The following is a 17190-nucleotide window of genomic DNA, read 5'->3' on the forward strand; positions in this document are numbered from 1 at the left end:
TTAGGCAGCAGAGGTTTTAGGAGCAGGTCCACAAGGACACTTTAGGATAAAGGTAGAAAACAAGAAGACTGCAATCTCCAAGCAGTCAGTAGGAAAGGATATAAAGATACTACAGTAAGAAATAGAATAGCAGGGAGACAGGATATGTGGAGAAGAATATGTGGCTTGACTGTAAACTGTATACCACTAGCTCAGTAAATATATAGTGTGTGTGTGTGTACCAGTCAGGCCCCTCCTTGCTTTAAGCCCAGTCCCAGTAATACTCGGACCAATAACAGAGTAAACCTGTCTGTTAACAATGATGCACAGTGTAACAGAACCACTCAGCCCAATTTGCAAAAATCTCATTAAGAGATTTCCAACTCACAGAACCAATAGCACAAGACTGAAATATGTGCATTGATGACACTGGTCGAGTGTTTCTATGTTTGGCCCACAACAGGTCAAACTCTTGTGAGCTTGAACTCGGCTGAAGAGAAACACAGCACCTGGGGAGAGCTTCAGCTCCACAGCATACAAGAGATGCAGTAGGAGTCCCCCGGGGAGTGCCAGAGATCAAATTGGAGCAGGTTTTGACTCATTGTTTTTATGATGGGCAACTACTAATAAGAATGTGGACTAATTACATTCATTGCATCTAACAGAGGTTTATTAATTATTACAAGGGATGCCGTTAAGGGACAAGCTGAACAACAAGCAGCTTCCAGCTTATTGACATGATAGAATGTTTTTAGACGTGCTCCTAGCAGAGAAAGGAGGTGTGTGTGTGCCATGTTGGATCATCCTGTTGCACAATTATATCAAATAATACTGTTTCAGAGAGATCAGTTACTAGAGCCTTACAAAGATTGACAACATTATATAAAGAATTAGCAGAGAATTCAGGGGTAGAGAATTAGTCTGGTGATGCTATGGAAAGACGGTCCGGGAGATGGAGAGTTCTCATGTCACTGGTATCTTCAGCATTAATAGCTATATCAATATTAATTTGTACATTATCTCCACCGATTTATATTTTGTAAATATTTATGCATTTTTTATATTCATGTGCCAGCTAACCCAGAGCAAATTCTTTGTAGGTGAAAACCTACATGACAAGAAAGATTATTCTGATTCTAAATACTTACTGTATGTGGATGTTGTTATATACCATAAATTAGAAGCCGCATGACGAGATTGATTGATTCCACAATAACAAAACAAATGTACACGAGTATCAGCCCCTCTCCATAGATTTATGCAATTTGATAGAACTAGCCTGATTACAGAACGGAATTGCATTAGACATGGTGCTAGCTGAAAAAGGGGGTGTCTGCAAATTGTTTGGCTCTGTGTTGTACTTTCATCCCAAATAACACAGCCCCTGATGGATCCTTTACCAGAGCTTTGAAAGGACTTGACAGACTCAGCAAAGAGCCAGCATCAAACAGTGGGGTACTCATAGACTATGATATAGAGCAGGAACACGACAGCCAGGAAGATGATTTCGTGTGAATAACTCTACAAAGTGTTCTTTGCTGCCATACCGAAGCCACTGACTTTATTGTAGTTACAGTCTCTCAGTCGTATACAGATATTACAATCTTATACAGACATTAAAAGTTTACTAATATTTACTGTCTTTTACTGGAAGTGTTTTTTATTATACTGAAGCTAATTGTCTTTATGCTGGAATAACAAATGAAGTTCTTTGGTTTTATACAGAAGGTATTTTTATGACTGGAATAAAAACAAGTGCACTATGAATGTATTCTTGTATACCATATGATGAATTTGTACACCACTCGGTGCCTTATATTTACTGGAGATTATACACACCATAAATGGTGTGTAAAGGGGGAATTGTCAGGTAAATTAATCCTGATCTTCATTAATCCACACTGGAAAGACTGTCACATGTATTTGTCCTACCTCAATCAATATGTATTACGACACTACGAATATGTTTCTGCACTATTATGTATTTTCTGCACAACTATGTATTTTCTGCACAATTATGTATTTTCTGCACAACTATGTATTACAAACATAATAGGGGCACTTCCCCTTTAAGAGTAACAGGTCAACAAACCATCACTTCCGGACTGCTGACGGAGGAGCGTGTAGGCGCCAAACTGGGACCAATGAGGAGAAGGTCAACGCCTACTCCATGTATTAGATGCGAATTTTCAAATGTTTGGACACCTGGAGCGGAGCCGTGAGACCGTAACGATGGGGCTTTTTGAGCCATGCGGTCTATGGAAACGGCGACGCGAAATGTGTCCTCAGCTGAGAATATTTTCTTTGTTTGACTTATTGCGTTAAATAAATATATAGATTACATCAGGAGATTGCTGTTTTGATTCGACATTTAAGCTCCGAGTTCTTCAGCTTTTTCCTACCCATTAAATGTAATTTAGTAGCCCACATTTACTCATTGAGGCTACTAAAGTACACATTTGAGGCACTTTTACTTTTCTTAAATAGGCCTATTTCCATTTGATGCAACCTGATCGTTCAACTCGTACATGTCAGAGGCAAAGATTTGTAGCTACTTTTTATTCCTCTTCATTTGTCTGACGGTACTTCAGATTGCAGTTGTTCCTACTCTTCCTGTCTAGTTATTATCCATGTATCTCCAATGTTGGTGATCTTGTGATGACATGAGAACATGTTTATGATGAACTGAAGGATGAAGTGTTCCTTTGTGGGTTAGGGTTTTCTGCAATATGAATACTTTTACTTTGAATGCTTTTGATAATATTATCTTACATACTGCAGGAATTTAACAGGACGGTATGTTCATGTTTTAATACAATACTATTTGTATTCAGTGCTGCGTAACTTCAGTCATTTTAATCAGATTTTCTGTATATTCAATATCAAATCACTGGGTGGGGGTTCTGTTTCATATACGTGTTTTTATTGGCATGAAAGCACATACACATACCCTAAAATACCCACACACACGGTTTCCCGCACCCCGCCCCCACCCAAACCAAACACATCCAGCCTCACGCCGTCACCGTCGGGAGCTAAACAGGGAGGGATCACCGGGATCGGAACACTTCAGCCGCCGCTTGTGTCGACATATATCACCTCCTGCGTTGACAATTATATTTCTAACGGACAAATCGTGAACATACCGGGGGTGCTGGATACCTGGAGGACGGCATGGGAGAGCTCACGGCGTTTCTGCTGTTACTGGTGGCGACCTTGACGCTTTCATCCGAGGTGAGTAGCCTTCAACGGAGAAATCTCAGGCTGTGGGAGTCGGTAAGCCGTTCCCTGGCTCCGCTCATCTGTGGGCCTGTAGCCACAGTGGCCATCTAACCGACCACAGTACCCACCACTGTGTCTAATCTGAATACTGACGTGATAAAATAACGGTTAGTTTAAATGTAATAATTAATAACTGATGACATGAAAGCTATGTAACGGTAACAGTTAACAACCGAGCTGCTACCAAAGATAACATTGTTACGGGGATTTACTGAGGCCCTCTATTGGTTTGATCCAGTGATTTTGGTTGTCCCTGACAGTTTTGAACATCTTGTTGTATGTGTCCGTCGATATGACAGGTTTATAATGTTACACAACTGATTTACTGCGTAGAATTAGTAAAAACCAAAAAATGTCAGCAATGCTACCAAGGCCTACCGTTAGATGTCAGTGATTGACAGCTTGGCCTTGCCATGTTGGACATGTTTTGGTTAGTCTAGGGGGGGATCTTTGTTACTCAGTTCTGTATAATATTAATGCTTGCTGTTGTTTGTAACTTTGTATTGCTAGTAAGTCACCTAACTAGTGCAGTGGATAAGGTCTAAAGAGCTAACGCTAGCTTTTTCCAGAAAATTACACTGATTGGCATGGCAACCGCTCGTGCTAACACAACGTCGTATGCAGTCAGTTTGTCCTGTGTAAAATATGAACAGTTTCAAACAAACCCGTAAACACACCAGCTGTACCTGACAAATACTACACTAAATACTAACATCTTTGATGTGTTATGTCCCCTAATACCGACGGAGGTTGTTTTAACAATGCGAATGTACAGTGTTATTTTGTGCTGCTGCGTCGACCTGGCCCACTCGGTCCAGTTCAGCAGCGCTGCAGGGGTGGTGTGATATTGCTGAGAAGAATGGAAAAAGGATGCAGCCTTTTTTAGTTTGACACCAAGCAAGATGGCGCCTGCAGCTGGCTGCTGTAGCTGGTGCTGTGCAGGACCAGAGATAAATACAGTTTAATATGACTACATTGCATAATGAAAATCAATATGCATACAGCTGTTTTCTCATTAGCATGCTACACATATGAGCGCAATTAACGCTTGGAGAGTGTTTATATAGTGCAGGCTCAATATAGTAACACACCTACTATAGGTTTCCCACCCAAACCAAACCCCTGTTTGATGCAGTGAAAAATGTATCAACAGCCCAATTATGCAGGACACACTATTAGTGTAGCCTTCAGGAACTTTCCTCATCAAATATCACCATATTGCTGTACCTGTGACAATCCTGAGATGCTATAGATGAACTATTTAGGTGGGCATTCATAACACCTTATCATGTTCAGTTGTATTTTTGTTTGCTCTGGTGTTACAATACAGTTCCTAGTTTATATCTTTTGCTATTTTGTAGTATTTTAATATTCCTTTTTTTCATAGGGTCATATGATCTGTCTGGTGAGATCTGCTTTAAAGCCTACCAATGTAATCTAGTTAACCCATTGTGTTGCACTGTATGCTGCATGTTTTTTTTAGTCATGATTAAAAGAGTAACACAGACCCTGCAGCAGCAACACCTAGGTAACCTTTGTCATGGCCTGCTGTCCTTTGTCATGGCCCGCTGTCACACAGGTGTGTTTTTGAACTCTTTCTTGGATGTAAGACCAGATTGTCTCAGTGTAATCAAAGACTTTTGGCTTAAATGTGTTTACAAAGAACATGATTTGAAAGATATTAGGCAGTGAAATGTGGGGTGAACAACTGCCAAACACAAAGGAATGGAAAAATAATAGGTGCTGACAGCAATTTCCTATTACACAGTACAAGGCCAAAGCAGGCAACACCTTTTTTGAATATAGGATATAAATATAATCTCATAAGACATGCTAACAAAAGGCACATGTGCTGGCCTGTAGCTGTAACGCTTAACTCTTCAGCTTATAGGATCAAACGGATCAAAGAGAGTATCTTGCCTTGCTTAGGCTTAAACAAGTAGTACAAAAAAAAGTATATAATAACTTAAATGTGCCGTGACGTTAGAGATCATCGTCATCCTTATGATTCACTCATCCCAGTACTGCACAGAGAGACCAATGTATGTGCAAGGAAGTACAATAAAGAGAGTGGCTAAATATACATAAGCTGTATCAGGAGATATTTATTGTTGAGTTATACTTCAGACAGTTTGGTACCATCCATCTTCATCGTTGTCCTCTCTTTTCCCTCGTCTGTCCAGGTGCCTGCTGATGACTCTGTGGGTTTGCTAACTGAGCCCCAGGTGGCTATGTTCTGCGGGAAGCTCAACATGCACATCAATGTGCAGAGTGGCAAATGGGAGTCCGACCCCTCCGGCACCAAGAGCTGCATCGGCACCAAGGAGGGCATCCTGCAGTACTGCCAAGAGGTATTTAAACATAGTGAGACCACCACAAAGGGACAGAAAAACAGATCAGGTCAGAGAGCGCAAGTAGACAGGAAGACACAGCTAATGCAGTAACAAAGAACCTGAATCTCTCACTTTTCTCCAGGTGTACCCAGAGTTGCAGATCACAAATGTTGTGGAGGCCAACCAGCCCATCAGCATCCAGAATTGGTGCAAGAAAGGACGCAAGCAATGCCGCAGTCACACTCACATTGTGGTTCCATACCGCTGCCTGGGTAACCAGTTTTAATGATACAGGTGTACGTTACTGAGCGTGTTTATGTGAATGAATACAAGTGTTATGAACAAAAGCATTTTTCTGTTGCAGTTGGGGAGTTTGTGAGCGACGCCCTGCTCGTTCCTGACAAGTGTAAGTTCCTGCACCAGGAGCGTATGGACCAGTGTGAGAGCCACCTGCACTGGCACACTGTAGCCAAAGAGGTGAGAATAATAAAGTCACACATGCAGTCTATCCTTGAAACATTCAGGAATTCCTGCATGTGGGAATGGGAGCAATATTCTGCCAACCTCAAGACCTAGTAAGATTTCAGAGAAAATGCCAGGAGGGCTGTGTTGTAGATGAAAGCAGTAGCATTGCAGGGACAAGCACATAATGGGTAACGTTTCTCTGACAAAATACGCTTTCATGTTGAGCTTCAAGTCAAATCTGTGACTTGTTAACGGCAATGCTTTTGCATGCGGGTCAATATTAAATACATTACAAGAACATTTGCACCGTACAAAAACAGCTCCTCGGCCGCCATGTTCCTGAAAATAAAAAAAGACATCTTCCGCTGCATACATGTACATCCGGCCTTACCATCTTCTTCTGCTGAGTTTTATAACGTTTGGCATCAATTAGCGCTGCATGATCGCCATCTCCTGGACTGTCCCTTGCACCATCTATTTCGGCAATCTCATTACCGGGAACTATGTGTGCTAAGGCAGCATTCAATGTCACTGAGTAGACTTCATGTTAACTCCTTCTATCATTATATCTGCTAGTGACTCTTTCCTTTTTTATCTGGTCTTCTGTTGCATGACTCAGCACCTTCATTTTATCCTCTCCCTCCTTCTGCAGTCAACCGTCTCTGCCACTTTGTTCTGATTGTGGTCCTTTATCGTCTTTTCTTGGCTTTAATTCATGTTCTGTCACCCACAAAGTCTGTCAAACATTGACTTTTTTTACCTATTATTATTATTATTATTATATTAATAATAATGATCTGTGCATCAGAGCTGAATTATGTGTGTAGTGGCTACGTTGCTTATCTCTAGTCACCAAAGTTTCCCCCAATAAGCTCTCATATCCTTATGAAATGATTGAATGTTGTGCAGTTTTATTTAGCTTTTTTTTATAGCGCTGTAGGAAGTTGTTGTTAATGCCTGTTATTAAATTTAGTCCTGTGGAGACCGCTCCATGAATCTCCATGACTACGGGATGCTGTTGCCATGTGGTATCGACCGTTTCCGAGGGGTGGAGTTTGTCTGCTGTCCGGCGGAGGCGGAGCGAGATTCAGACAGCTCGGAGCTGGATGGGGAGGAGTCAGACGTCTGGTGGGGCGGAGCTGAGACCGAATACTCTGAAAACAGGTATCATCACTCGCACACAATTGTCAAATCTGATGGAAACACACACTTGTTGATACATCGACTGACACAGCTGCTCTCCCCGCAGTATGACGCGCCCGGCAGGGACGGAGCCAGCCACCGCCGAGGACGATGACGACGAGGACGACGAGGCAGAGACTTTTGAAAGGGATGTGAACGGAGATGGAGATGGAGATGAAGATGATGACGACGACGACGAGGAAGACGACGACGACGACGACGACGTAATCGACGAACGGTATAGCGATGAACGCAATGCTAACATCGCCATGACAACCACAACAACTACCACCACTGAATCAGTTGAGGAAGTCGTTCGAGGTGAGAAATCAAGCGGATACACACGCTTTGTTTACATGTATTTATTTATTGTTTTATCTTCATCATGTGATGTTTTGTTGATTACGTAACAAGCTCTCATTTTACATTCATTTTTATTTACTATTTAATTTGCGTTTGCCTGTGTGTACACATCTCAGCCGTTTGTTGGGCTCGTGCTGAGTCAGGCCCGTGTCATGCCCTGCTGGAGCGTTGGTACTTCCTGCCTGAGAAGGGCCGCTGTGTTCCCTTCTTGTTTGGGGGCTGTGGGGGCAACAGAAATAACTTTGACTCGGAGGAGTACTGCCTAGCTGTCTGCAGCAGCTCGTGTAAGTCCCAGGACCGGAGCTGTCTAAACCCTGAAGCGTCCACAACACGAGTCTGATTCCTGTCCTCAGGCTGCTGTAGATTGTCTATCTGTCTCATTCACTTCCTCTTCCTGTGCGTCTGATGGCTCTTAACCAATCGGAGCATTGACCAGTGGATTTAGTTGCTCGTCTTCTACTGTTGTGTTGAGTATTATAACATAATTTTTCTCAGCAAGATAAAACACATCTTCTGATTGGAAAAGAATAAAGTTCATGTCCCTTGAAAATCATATTTTTGTTTATGTAAAATCAAAGAAAATATCTTTACATTTGTGGTAAAGATAAAAAAACAAAAAAAAACTGATGGCTCTTGGTCTTAAGGATAAGGCTTATGATTTTCTATATTTGTCAAATCTAATTAAGAAACTAAAACAAAGAATTATTCTCAGTCTCTCAACCATCAGACCAAAGCCCATTCCTTCCTCCAGAAGTCGTACGTCTTTAATTTCCTAAAAACATCCGGGCATTATAGTTGTTAGAAACTTAGAAACTAAGCTGCAGTGGCCATGAAACATGTCACCCTGTGCAGCAGTACGCCTCATTGATGCATTTTTAATCGTTTAAATAAATATAAAATATTGCCAACTGTGTTCCTAAATAAGCTTAGAGACCAAAACATGGAAAAGCAAGCCCATCAAGTGAGTGTCCCTTTTGGAAAGCAGCCATGACGCTCTCTTTAATCACTTATTTCATAATTTTGACACTAACTGTTACTTCTTACAGCATGTGGACGATGCAGCGTAAATACTGAACCTTGAATGTCAGTGTGCGTCTGCATGCATTTCTACACACACGTGTGTTTGCATGCCTTGCAGCTGCAAGGTCTTGTGTGCTGCAGCTCCGTAGTAGTCTGACCTGGCAGTTGTTGGTCTCTAACGATGTCATAAACGTGTCTTAACCAGCTGAGTGTTGCATTGTGTTGACGGGAGGGTGTGTGAATGGGGGATGGTGTTGTTAAAGGTTATTGGGTTCATTCGCTGTTTCAGTGCAGTGTCTGCCCTGATCCTGACTCGGCACTTTTCATCTTATCTCCAGGCTCCCACATTAAATAAAGACGTATACACAACACTCTACTGGGAAACTAATCACCCTTTGTCCCCTGATAACCTGTGTGTCAAACAAACTGTGTGTACCTAACATATTGTATGTTTTTAACACACTTAAACTTCATTGATGACTAATATTGCTTGTTTAGATGGCAGTTGAATTTTTCTGCATTTACCTTTCATGCATCCTCTTTTATTTGTTTTCTTTTTGTTTTTGTTGCGTCTCCCCTGCCCTGTGTTTGATTTTTGCGTCTTTGTTCTCCTTCAGTGCCCACCATGGCCCCCAGTCCTCCAGACGCCGTGGATCGGTACCTCGAATCTCCCGGGGACGACAATGAACACTCTGACTTCCAGAAGGCCAAGGAAAGCCTGGAGGCCAAACACCGTGAAAAGATGTCCCAGGTATGTTTTTGTGACCAGGTTAACATCCTTAACATTAGGTCTGGGATATGTCCCTGACAAGGTGTCCAAATGAGTTTGTCAGTCCGTAACGCTTTTGTCCCTGATGTGACTCTTTTTATGTCCAGGTGATGAGGGAGTGGGAAGAGGCTGAGAGGCAGGCCAAGAGCCTTCCTCGTGCTGACAAGAAAGCTGTCATCCAGGTATGACACGCATCACACCTTCTGTGTTTCTGTATATTTTATACCTTGGATTCTTAATCTTTTGCAACTTAAAGACCACCAGGATAAATATGTGTCAGCAAAATAAAATAATCACCAAAATACATATATGGCTTAACCTCAGTGAGACATTTGGGTCAGTGGTTGTGACTGATCTTTGCAGCTGCCTCCCCCAGTAACTCGAGGGACACATCCACAGTGCTGGGAAGGATTAACTCCTTTGTGATCATAAAGGGTTTCTTTCTACGAGCAGCAACTATTCAGCTAGAGTTGTTAATGTTGTGATGACTTTGTTGTCCCAGAAGCCTGTCCAGCCTTTTTAATTTCAAAAACGTACGTGCAACTTCAGAAAGGGATTTATTTGAAAAGCAAGACAAAAAAATTAAATGTGACACTTTTTCTATTTTATGCAAATCTAATGGACAATAAAGTAATCTGAATCTGAGACGTGTATTTCCCAACACGTTTCTGTGTACAACCCACAGTATGCGGTGAAGGAGTCTTCACTATAACTTTTGGTATTTATAATCATATATATATATATATATATATATATATATATATATATATATATATATATATATATATATATATATATATATATATATATATATATATATATATATATATATATATATATATATATATATATATATATATATATATATATATATATATATATATATATATATAGTGAAAATGGGTTACTGTAACGTGTACTTTATTTGCAGCACTTCCAGGAGAAGGTGGAGGCTCTGGAGCGGGAGGCAGCAGGAGAGAGGCAGCAGCTGGTAGAAACCCACATGGCCCGTGTGGAAGCTCTGCTCAACAGCCGCCGACGCCTGGCTCTGGAAAATTACCTCAGTTCCCTGCAGGCCAACCCTCCACGGGTACAAATACACACACACACACACACACACACACATTCACGTGTCCAGAAGTCATCGGTGTGTTCAGAGTCATAGGGATTCATTTAACGGTTAAAGTTACAATAGCTGTCGAATTATTCTGCAGTCGTACCTGGCAGTAAATATGATGACGTGCATATAGAATAAAAACATCATATATCAACAATCTTATATGTTTATATAATCCCATTTACACCATACAACTCTGCCACCTCCAGGGTCGTCAGGTGCTGAGCCTGCTGAAGAGGTACGTCCGTGCAGAGCAGAAGGACAGGCAGCACACGCTGAAACATTACGAGCATGTCCGCACGGTCGATCCCAAGAAGGCTGCACAGATCCGACCTCAGGTACTCTCTCACCCACATGCAGTTAAATCTCTTCAGCTTTGTCAAACCTTTAATGTGATGAAAGGATTTTAAATGGCCGCCGTGGCTCAGGAGGTAGAGTGGTTGTCCACTGGTCGGTGGTTCGATCATGTCTGCATGTCGAAGTGTCCTTCGGCAAGATACTGAACCCCAAATTGCTCCCGATGGCCTGGCCAACGGTGTGTGAGTGTGTGTAGATGGTTATTCCTACTGACGAGCTGATGTACAGCTTGTATGGTAGCCTCTGACTCTGTATGAATGTGTGTGAATGGGTGAATGCTGACATGTGTTGTAAAGCGCTTTGAGTGATCGTAAAGATTGGAAAAAGCGCTCTATAAAAGCATTCCCCAATAAAGTGTTGGTCAATTCTTATTATGGCCTAAAATTAAATGTGTTTTTCAGGTTTTAAGAAATTGTGATTTCCGAATTAAACTAGAACTTCCTCACTTTCTTCTTTTAGGTTTTGACCCACCTCCGTGTGATTGATGAGAGGATGAATCAGTCCGTCGGGCTGCTCTACAAAGTGCCCAGTGTTGCGAATGAGATCCAAAGCCAAGTCTGTAAGTGTCGGCTTTTATACTTCTTACTAACTGTATGAAGGATGTATCTAAATGCTGATAAACATTACAGTATCGTATCAATTCTTATAATCATATAATAGGAGCTCCGCGAGGGGGGGGGGGTGCTGTCAGAGCTCCACGAGGGGGTGGGTGCTGTCGGAGCTCCGTGAGGGGGGGTGCAAAGTGGCCCTCTGGCAGTGAGGACATACTTTTTGTGGCCCTCCCTCTCCTCAAAGTTGCCCATCCATGATCTAGATAAAGGGTCAAATGTTTAGTGAATTTTTAGCATTTGGTTCTTAAAAATGACTTAAAGCTTTTCAAATGTGAATATTTTAAGATAATATTAAACTTTATTTCCTTAGGATAATTGCTGTACAACAGTTGCGATTCAAAGTGCAAATAAAAAAGAACCATAAGATGCAATTCTAAAATATATACAATATATTTTCTTTGTCTGTTATGATACTGAATATATTCATACTGCTCAGACAAATGAAGACATTTGAAGATGTTGCCTTTCACTCTGGAAATGTATAATTATAACATTTTTCAATGTTTTCTGAAGTTTTATAGACCAGCAAAGAAATTGATTTGTTGAAAAAATAAGCAGAAGACTGAGTAATAATAAATATGAAAAGAAAGATAATGAAAATATTCAGTATGTCAGTATGCTAAACATGTATTTTATATTAATCGTGTTGTGATTTCTTCATTTTAAAGAGAGATGATCTCATATTGGAATAATAAAACCAACCTAAATTTCCCCAGCAGACTTTACATACAGACTTAATTAAGTAGTTCCACAACCTCTTGTAGTGCTGAGTGAGGAGGAAAACCACTTTAACATCACGTCTGAAGTGCAGTAATGGATGGTGTGCTGATGGCACAGAACCTCTGCTGTTAGTTTGTCTTCAGTAATCAGGACACTGGGCACACCATCTATCATCATGCTGCGTCTCCCTCTCTCATGCACTCGTTCTACGTTTATCTTCCCAGCTGTTATAATGCAGAGAGTGCAGGCAGAGCTGTCTCAGCAAGTCTCTTCTCTGCAGAGCGATGGGCGGGTGAGTCAATTTGCACCCACTCACATATGTATGGAGTCTGTCCTGTATAAACTGCACTGTCTCTCTGAATAGAGTCACCGACAGTGAAACGGGACTAAGTCGCACACAGAGTGGCCATGCAACATACAGAAACTTGGATGCAGTCTTTGTAGGGGGGGGGGGGGAGGGGTTGATTTAATGCAGGAAGTAAGAAAAAGGCACAGAATAAAACGATTTTTTCATACTTTGTTTAAATGGCTCAGCTGATCACAGACATTGGTGACTGTATTAAAGCAGAGTGAAAGAATAGAAGTAAAGAAATCAAACGGGTTCACATGAAAAGTCATTATCTCACAGGAGGATACTGTATCTCATTTAGACTGTAAGATCACAGTTGTAGAGATGATTAATTTCTTGTGTATTGGGCACATCATAACATCAGCAAGTTGAAGTCCTATGGGTGATCTCAGACTTTCCGCTTTTTGGCAGATAATCATCGGGATTAGATTACTTTTTTTATTTTTTAAGAATGCCTCACTTACAGTCCCACATCAATATGTCCATATTTACACATGCACCTATCGAGCAGTCTCCATATATTTGCCGCATGATGGTTTAACGTCACGCACACACAGACAGTATTGCATAACCACACACACATATCACGTAATCTGTGTGGAAGTTCTTCAGCAACAGTGAAGAGGAAATAAGGTTTGCAATTTGTAACACCCGCAAGTCCAAAATAACCCGTGGAGGAACAACCTTAAACATATTAGGAACAACTAACTTTATCAGACATGTTGTTAGATATGCTGCACCTGCTTTCTTCTAGGAAAATAAAACATGTTAATGAAGTGGGATTCACTGCAATTCATTTTAATTTTGATTTTATTTGTCCAGTAAGCGAAAGCACTTTTATTATTAAGATGTATTTGAGTGAGAGAAGGTCCTGTAACTTGGTGCCGTTTTCTAGAAAAGCTAAATTATTTAATAGTCAATGTTTTATTTTGACCATACAATTGAATGCCATGAAAGAAAAGTTACAAACATGCTGTCAATCATAGTTCTTAGAAAGAAAGAAAATTGGATTTGGCAAATCAGACTTTCACCGTAACCCCTGTATCATGATGCGTATAGTATCACCACATCTACTTTCAATACACTTTGATGTGTAAAACCAGTGGAGTTCCCCTTCAATAAGTGGATGTACTGCATCTCTTCCACACACAAACAATTGCACCAAAATAATTGGAAATCGGAATCAGCCAAGAAAAGTTAAATCGCTGCATCTCAATCCATATTTATGTTCCTCCGTGTTTGCAGGTGGACGGCAGGGTGAGTTACGGTAACGACGCTCTGATGCCTGATCAGGCCTACAGCTCTGCTCCTATGGACCCTGGCCTGGACGGACTGGGCTTCATCCATCCTGAGAGCTTCAACCAGGCCAACACAGAGAACCACGGTAACACACACAACTTAGTACATATACTTGTTTGAATATCATAAAATGTATATGCATATCAATTTGACATTGTAATCCCTTTTTTAATTTTATTTATACATTTTTCTGCAGTTGAGCCTGTTGATGCTCGTCCAATTCCAGATAGAGGACTCCCCACACGACCTGGTGAGTGTGTGTTTGTTTGTATTTCTGAGTCCAGTATGACTGTGAGCACTTCACACGTGACTGGGCAATTAATCAATATTACCTTTGATCATGTCTGGATATAACTGTTTAATAACAATCCTCATACAACAATAAAAAGTAAAAATAATGTACTGAAATACTCTGTTGGATCATGAGATCTTATAGTTGCCTTGTGGAGTTTTCTTGTAAACAAACAAAAGTTATGTAGACTTTCAGTGTTACTCAGCAAAACATATTGTGTGTGTACTTGAGCCCTAACAACCATGTGAATGTAGCACCACATGTAATGCAAGATAAGGCTTTGATAATTATTGCAATATTAAATTTGCCCTTACATCTAAGTTTGAAATACCATTCTGTCATTTAATTTAGTTTAATAGTACTTAATGCAAAATATAGCATTAAATGCAGAACAACAAAGCTAATTCACTACTTATTGTCTTTATACATGTTTGTGTTTTTATAACAAACCTTTGTGTGTATTTTTCTTTCAGTGTCTGCCCTGAAGCCAGAGGAGATGCCACAAGTGCGGATGGAGACTGACGAGAGGCAAAGTGCTGGTTATGAAGTTTACCATCAAAAACTGGTTAGAAAAACATTCATATCCAACAGTACACACATCAGTGTCATTTATTTTAGCCCTGGAGTGAAGTGTGTGTACTACATAAATAATAATAATATTTATTTATTTTAATGGCAGGTGTTTTTTGCTGAGGATGTTGGGTCCAATAAAGGGGCCATTATTGGACTTATGGTTGGAGGGGTTGTCATAGCAACCATCATCGTAATCACCTTGGTGATGCTGAGGAAGAAACAATATACTTCTATTCACCACGGGGTAATCGAGGTGAAGACAGGACCTTTTGAACAGATGGTTGTGTGTGTGAAATGCTGCACGTTCATTTGTTGTCTAAGAAAGTGTTGTTTTGTTTCACTGAACAGCTTTGTGTGTGTTGGTAGGTGGACGCAGCAGTGACACCAGAGGAGCGTCATCTGGCCAAGATGCAGCAGAACGGCTACGAGAATCCCACCTACAAATTCTTCGAGCAGATGCATAACTAAAGAACTGCTTATTAACGTTTCCCCAAACTCTCACTTGTAGGGTCTGTTCCATTCGGCTCCCTTGCCCTCAGCCCCTACAGCTTTTAGTCTCTCACTGTTAAAGGCAAAGTAAAGGTGTGAAGAGCTGCAAAGGCTGATTTTTATCTTGTTTGAAAGTTAGGAAAAGATAAGTGAAGTCTTTGTACCAGTTTGTCTGTCAGGGGTTTGGGCCAAAGGAAAATGACATGGAACAGAGCCATACTTCTATTTACCTGTAACTGATCAGACAAGGGTTCCCTGATTCACCTGCACATTTCAGCCAATGACAACAAACACTTCAGTGTTTGCAGTGAAAAACCCTGTTGATGATTATATGAAGTCTGACAGCTGAGAGCAGAAACATGTAAATGCAAGTGGTATAATTTCCAGCCTCTCATCGCTCCAACTGTTAGTTTCCTTTTCCTCTCCGATGACAGCTGTGCTGTGTTTGATGACATAACAGCTCTTAGAGCTGGCAATAGGCGAAGGCGCTCAGAGCGCCTCTCCGCACGATTTAAAGCCCAACTGTTTCAGGTTTGTTTTTCTAAAAAGGAGGAAAAAAAATCACAGAAAAAATATACATATCCATATCCATAATATGTAAACGTTGAAGAATATTGAATGTTTTTTGTTTTCTGATTTTTTTTTATGTGTAATATATTAAGACAGAGATTAGCTGTAAGTATATGTAGTGCATGGCAATATTGAAGACAGATGCAGTATAGTATGTTGAGGTCCTCGGGAGCGGTCCTCATACTAGATATTTTAGCAGGATTGTACATTTCTAGTGTCTTCTTTGTGATCTTGTGATATGAAGAAGAAGAGAAGTATTCAGAACCCGGTCTGCTTTGTCGTCACAAGACTTGCTTTAACTGAATCTTGGCTCTTTACACTCATCCCCATGCTTCACTGTTGTTAGCTGCATGGGCAAAATGCTCTACATGTAATATATGAAGTGTAATAGTATCCGAAAGGAAGACAATTTTGTTACTGTTTGCGTTCTATGCACTCTGTCATTTTGGAAGTCTGATTACCACCAAATATTATTACTGTTAAGTCCCTGATGCCAATTCACGCCGACACTGCACATTGGGTTTTTAATAGCAGGCCGATATCAAACTTTGGAAAGAGGTTTTCTAAAAATGTATCATTCCACTCTCTCGATTTATATTTTCAGAAGATGGATATCAGCTCTCTGTCCCAGTTTCATTATCAAGCTCCATCTCTCAAGTCCTTCCCCCTTCATGTGTTCCTTCAGTCTTTCTTTCTAACTCCCATTTGTCCTGTTTATCCTCTTTCTAGCTGTCAGCAATTTTGTACAGCGCAGCACTTGTGGAGTATTCGCTACAAAGACGGGTTGTTGTTGGGCCAACAGATCAAACATTTTCTCCTCTTCACACACATTCCTTCAACAAATCTCACACTTTCTATTTTTCTACATTTCCTGTGTATACATGTACAGTGCTTCGGTTCGTCCTGTGGTGAATATTTCTTTGCCTGCATATCTGTTGTCACTTAACAGTCCTCATGAAGAGGTGAAGAACATCAGCACTGGGAGGACGACCACAAGTCGCATCAGCATAGACACATTTCCCCCTCCCTTAATTAAGTTATTAACGCCACCTCCACCAAACATGAATGTGACATGAATATTGTGCTTTTTATACCATAGAAATACAACACGTATCACTGCTCTATATATACACCCACACGTGTACAGAAACTTACTGAAGCCCTTAATCAGGTGACTGTGAACATTTGTATTGATGCTCATTCTGGGTGTCTTTGGAGAATCGTGTAAAAAAAACAAAAAACAGATGCTTTATTTCCCCTCATTGATTCAATGACCTTCCTGTGTGTAGTTAAATGGACCATTTGCTTAAGAGTAAGAAAAAGCTTTCTACACTCCATATACCATGAATAAAATTTTGAATGTACATAACTTTCTGGCTGTTTGTCATTTTGAATCTCTTACTATGATTTATTAGGATTA

General features: G+C 40.7%; 1 protein-coding gene across 2 annotated transcripts; it reads left to right on the plus strand.

The window, feature by feature from the left end:
- Positions 1–2662: 2662 nt before the first annotated feature.
- Positions 2663–17139, plus strand: LOC115026240 (amyloid-beta A4 protein-like). 2 transcript variants are annotated; one of them, XM_029458965.1, is made up of 18 exons: positions 2663–3213; positions 5445–5612; positions 5737–5866; positions 5959–6071; positions 7033–7223; positions 7309–7562; positions 7721–7888; positions 9242–9375; positions 9501–9575; positions 10325–10483; positions 10720–10848; positions 11327–11426; positions 12423–12490; positions 13793–13931; positions 14043–14096; positions 14612–14703; positions 14818–14964; positions 15078–17139. In XM_029458965.1, the coding sequence occupies exons 1-18, from the start codon at positions 3154–3156 to the stop codon at positions 15177–15179; spliced, it is 2283 nt and encodes a 760-aa protein (XP_029314825.1). In that variant the 5' UTR covers positions 2663–3153; the 3' UTR covers positions 15180–17139. The 2 variants fall into 2 exon arrangements, with proteins under 2 accessions (XP_029314825.1, XP_029314826.1); XM_029458966.1 differs by lacking the exon at positions 7721–7888 and having other exon boundaries at positions 2678–3213.
- Positions 17140–17190: the final 51 nt, after the last annotated feature.

This window comes from Cottoperca gobio, chromosome 21 (genome assembly GCF_900634415.1).
Source record: "Cottoperca gobio chromosome 21, fCotGob3.1, whole genome shotgun sequence".
NCBI lineage: Eukaryota > Metazoa > Chordata > Actinopteri > Perciformes > Bovichtidae > Cottoperca > Cottoperca gobio.

Bases quoted from the DNA above. Each gene is read 5' to 3' on its own strand.
- LOC115026240 (XM_029458965.1), top strand. From the start codon at position 3,154: ATGGGAGAGCTCACGGCGTTTCTGCTGTTACTGGTGGCGACCTTGACG. The intron at 11,427-12,422 runs GTAAGTGTCGGC...TTATCTTCCCAG, and splicing joins TGAGATCCAAAGCCAAGTCT to CTGTTATAATGCAGAGAGTG. The intron at 13,932-14,042 runs GTAACACACACA...ATTTTTCTGCAG, and splicing joins GGCCAACACAGAGAACCACG to TTGAGCCTGTTGATGCTCGT.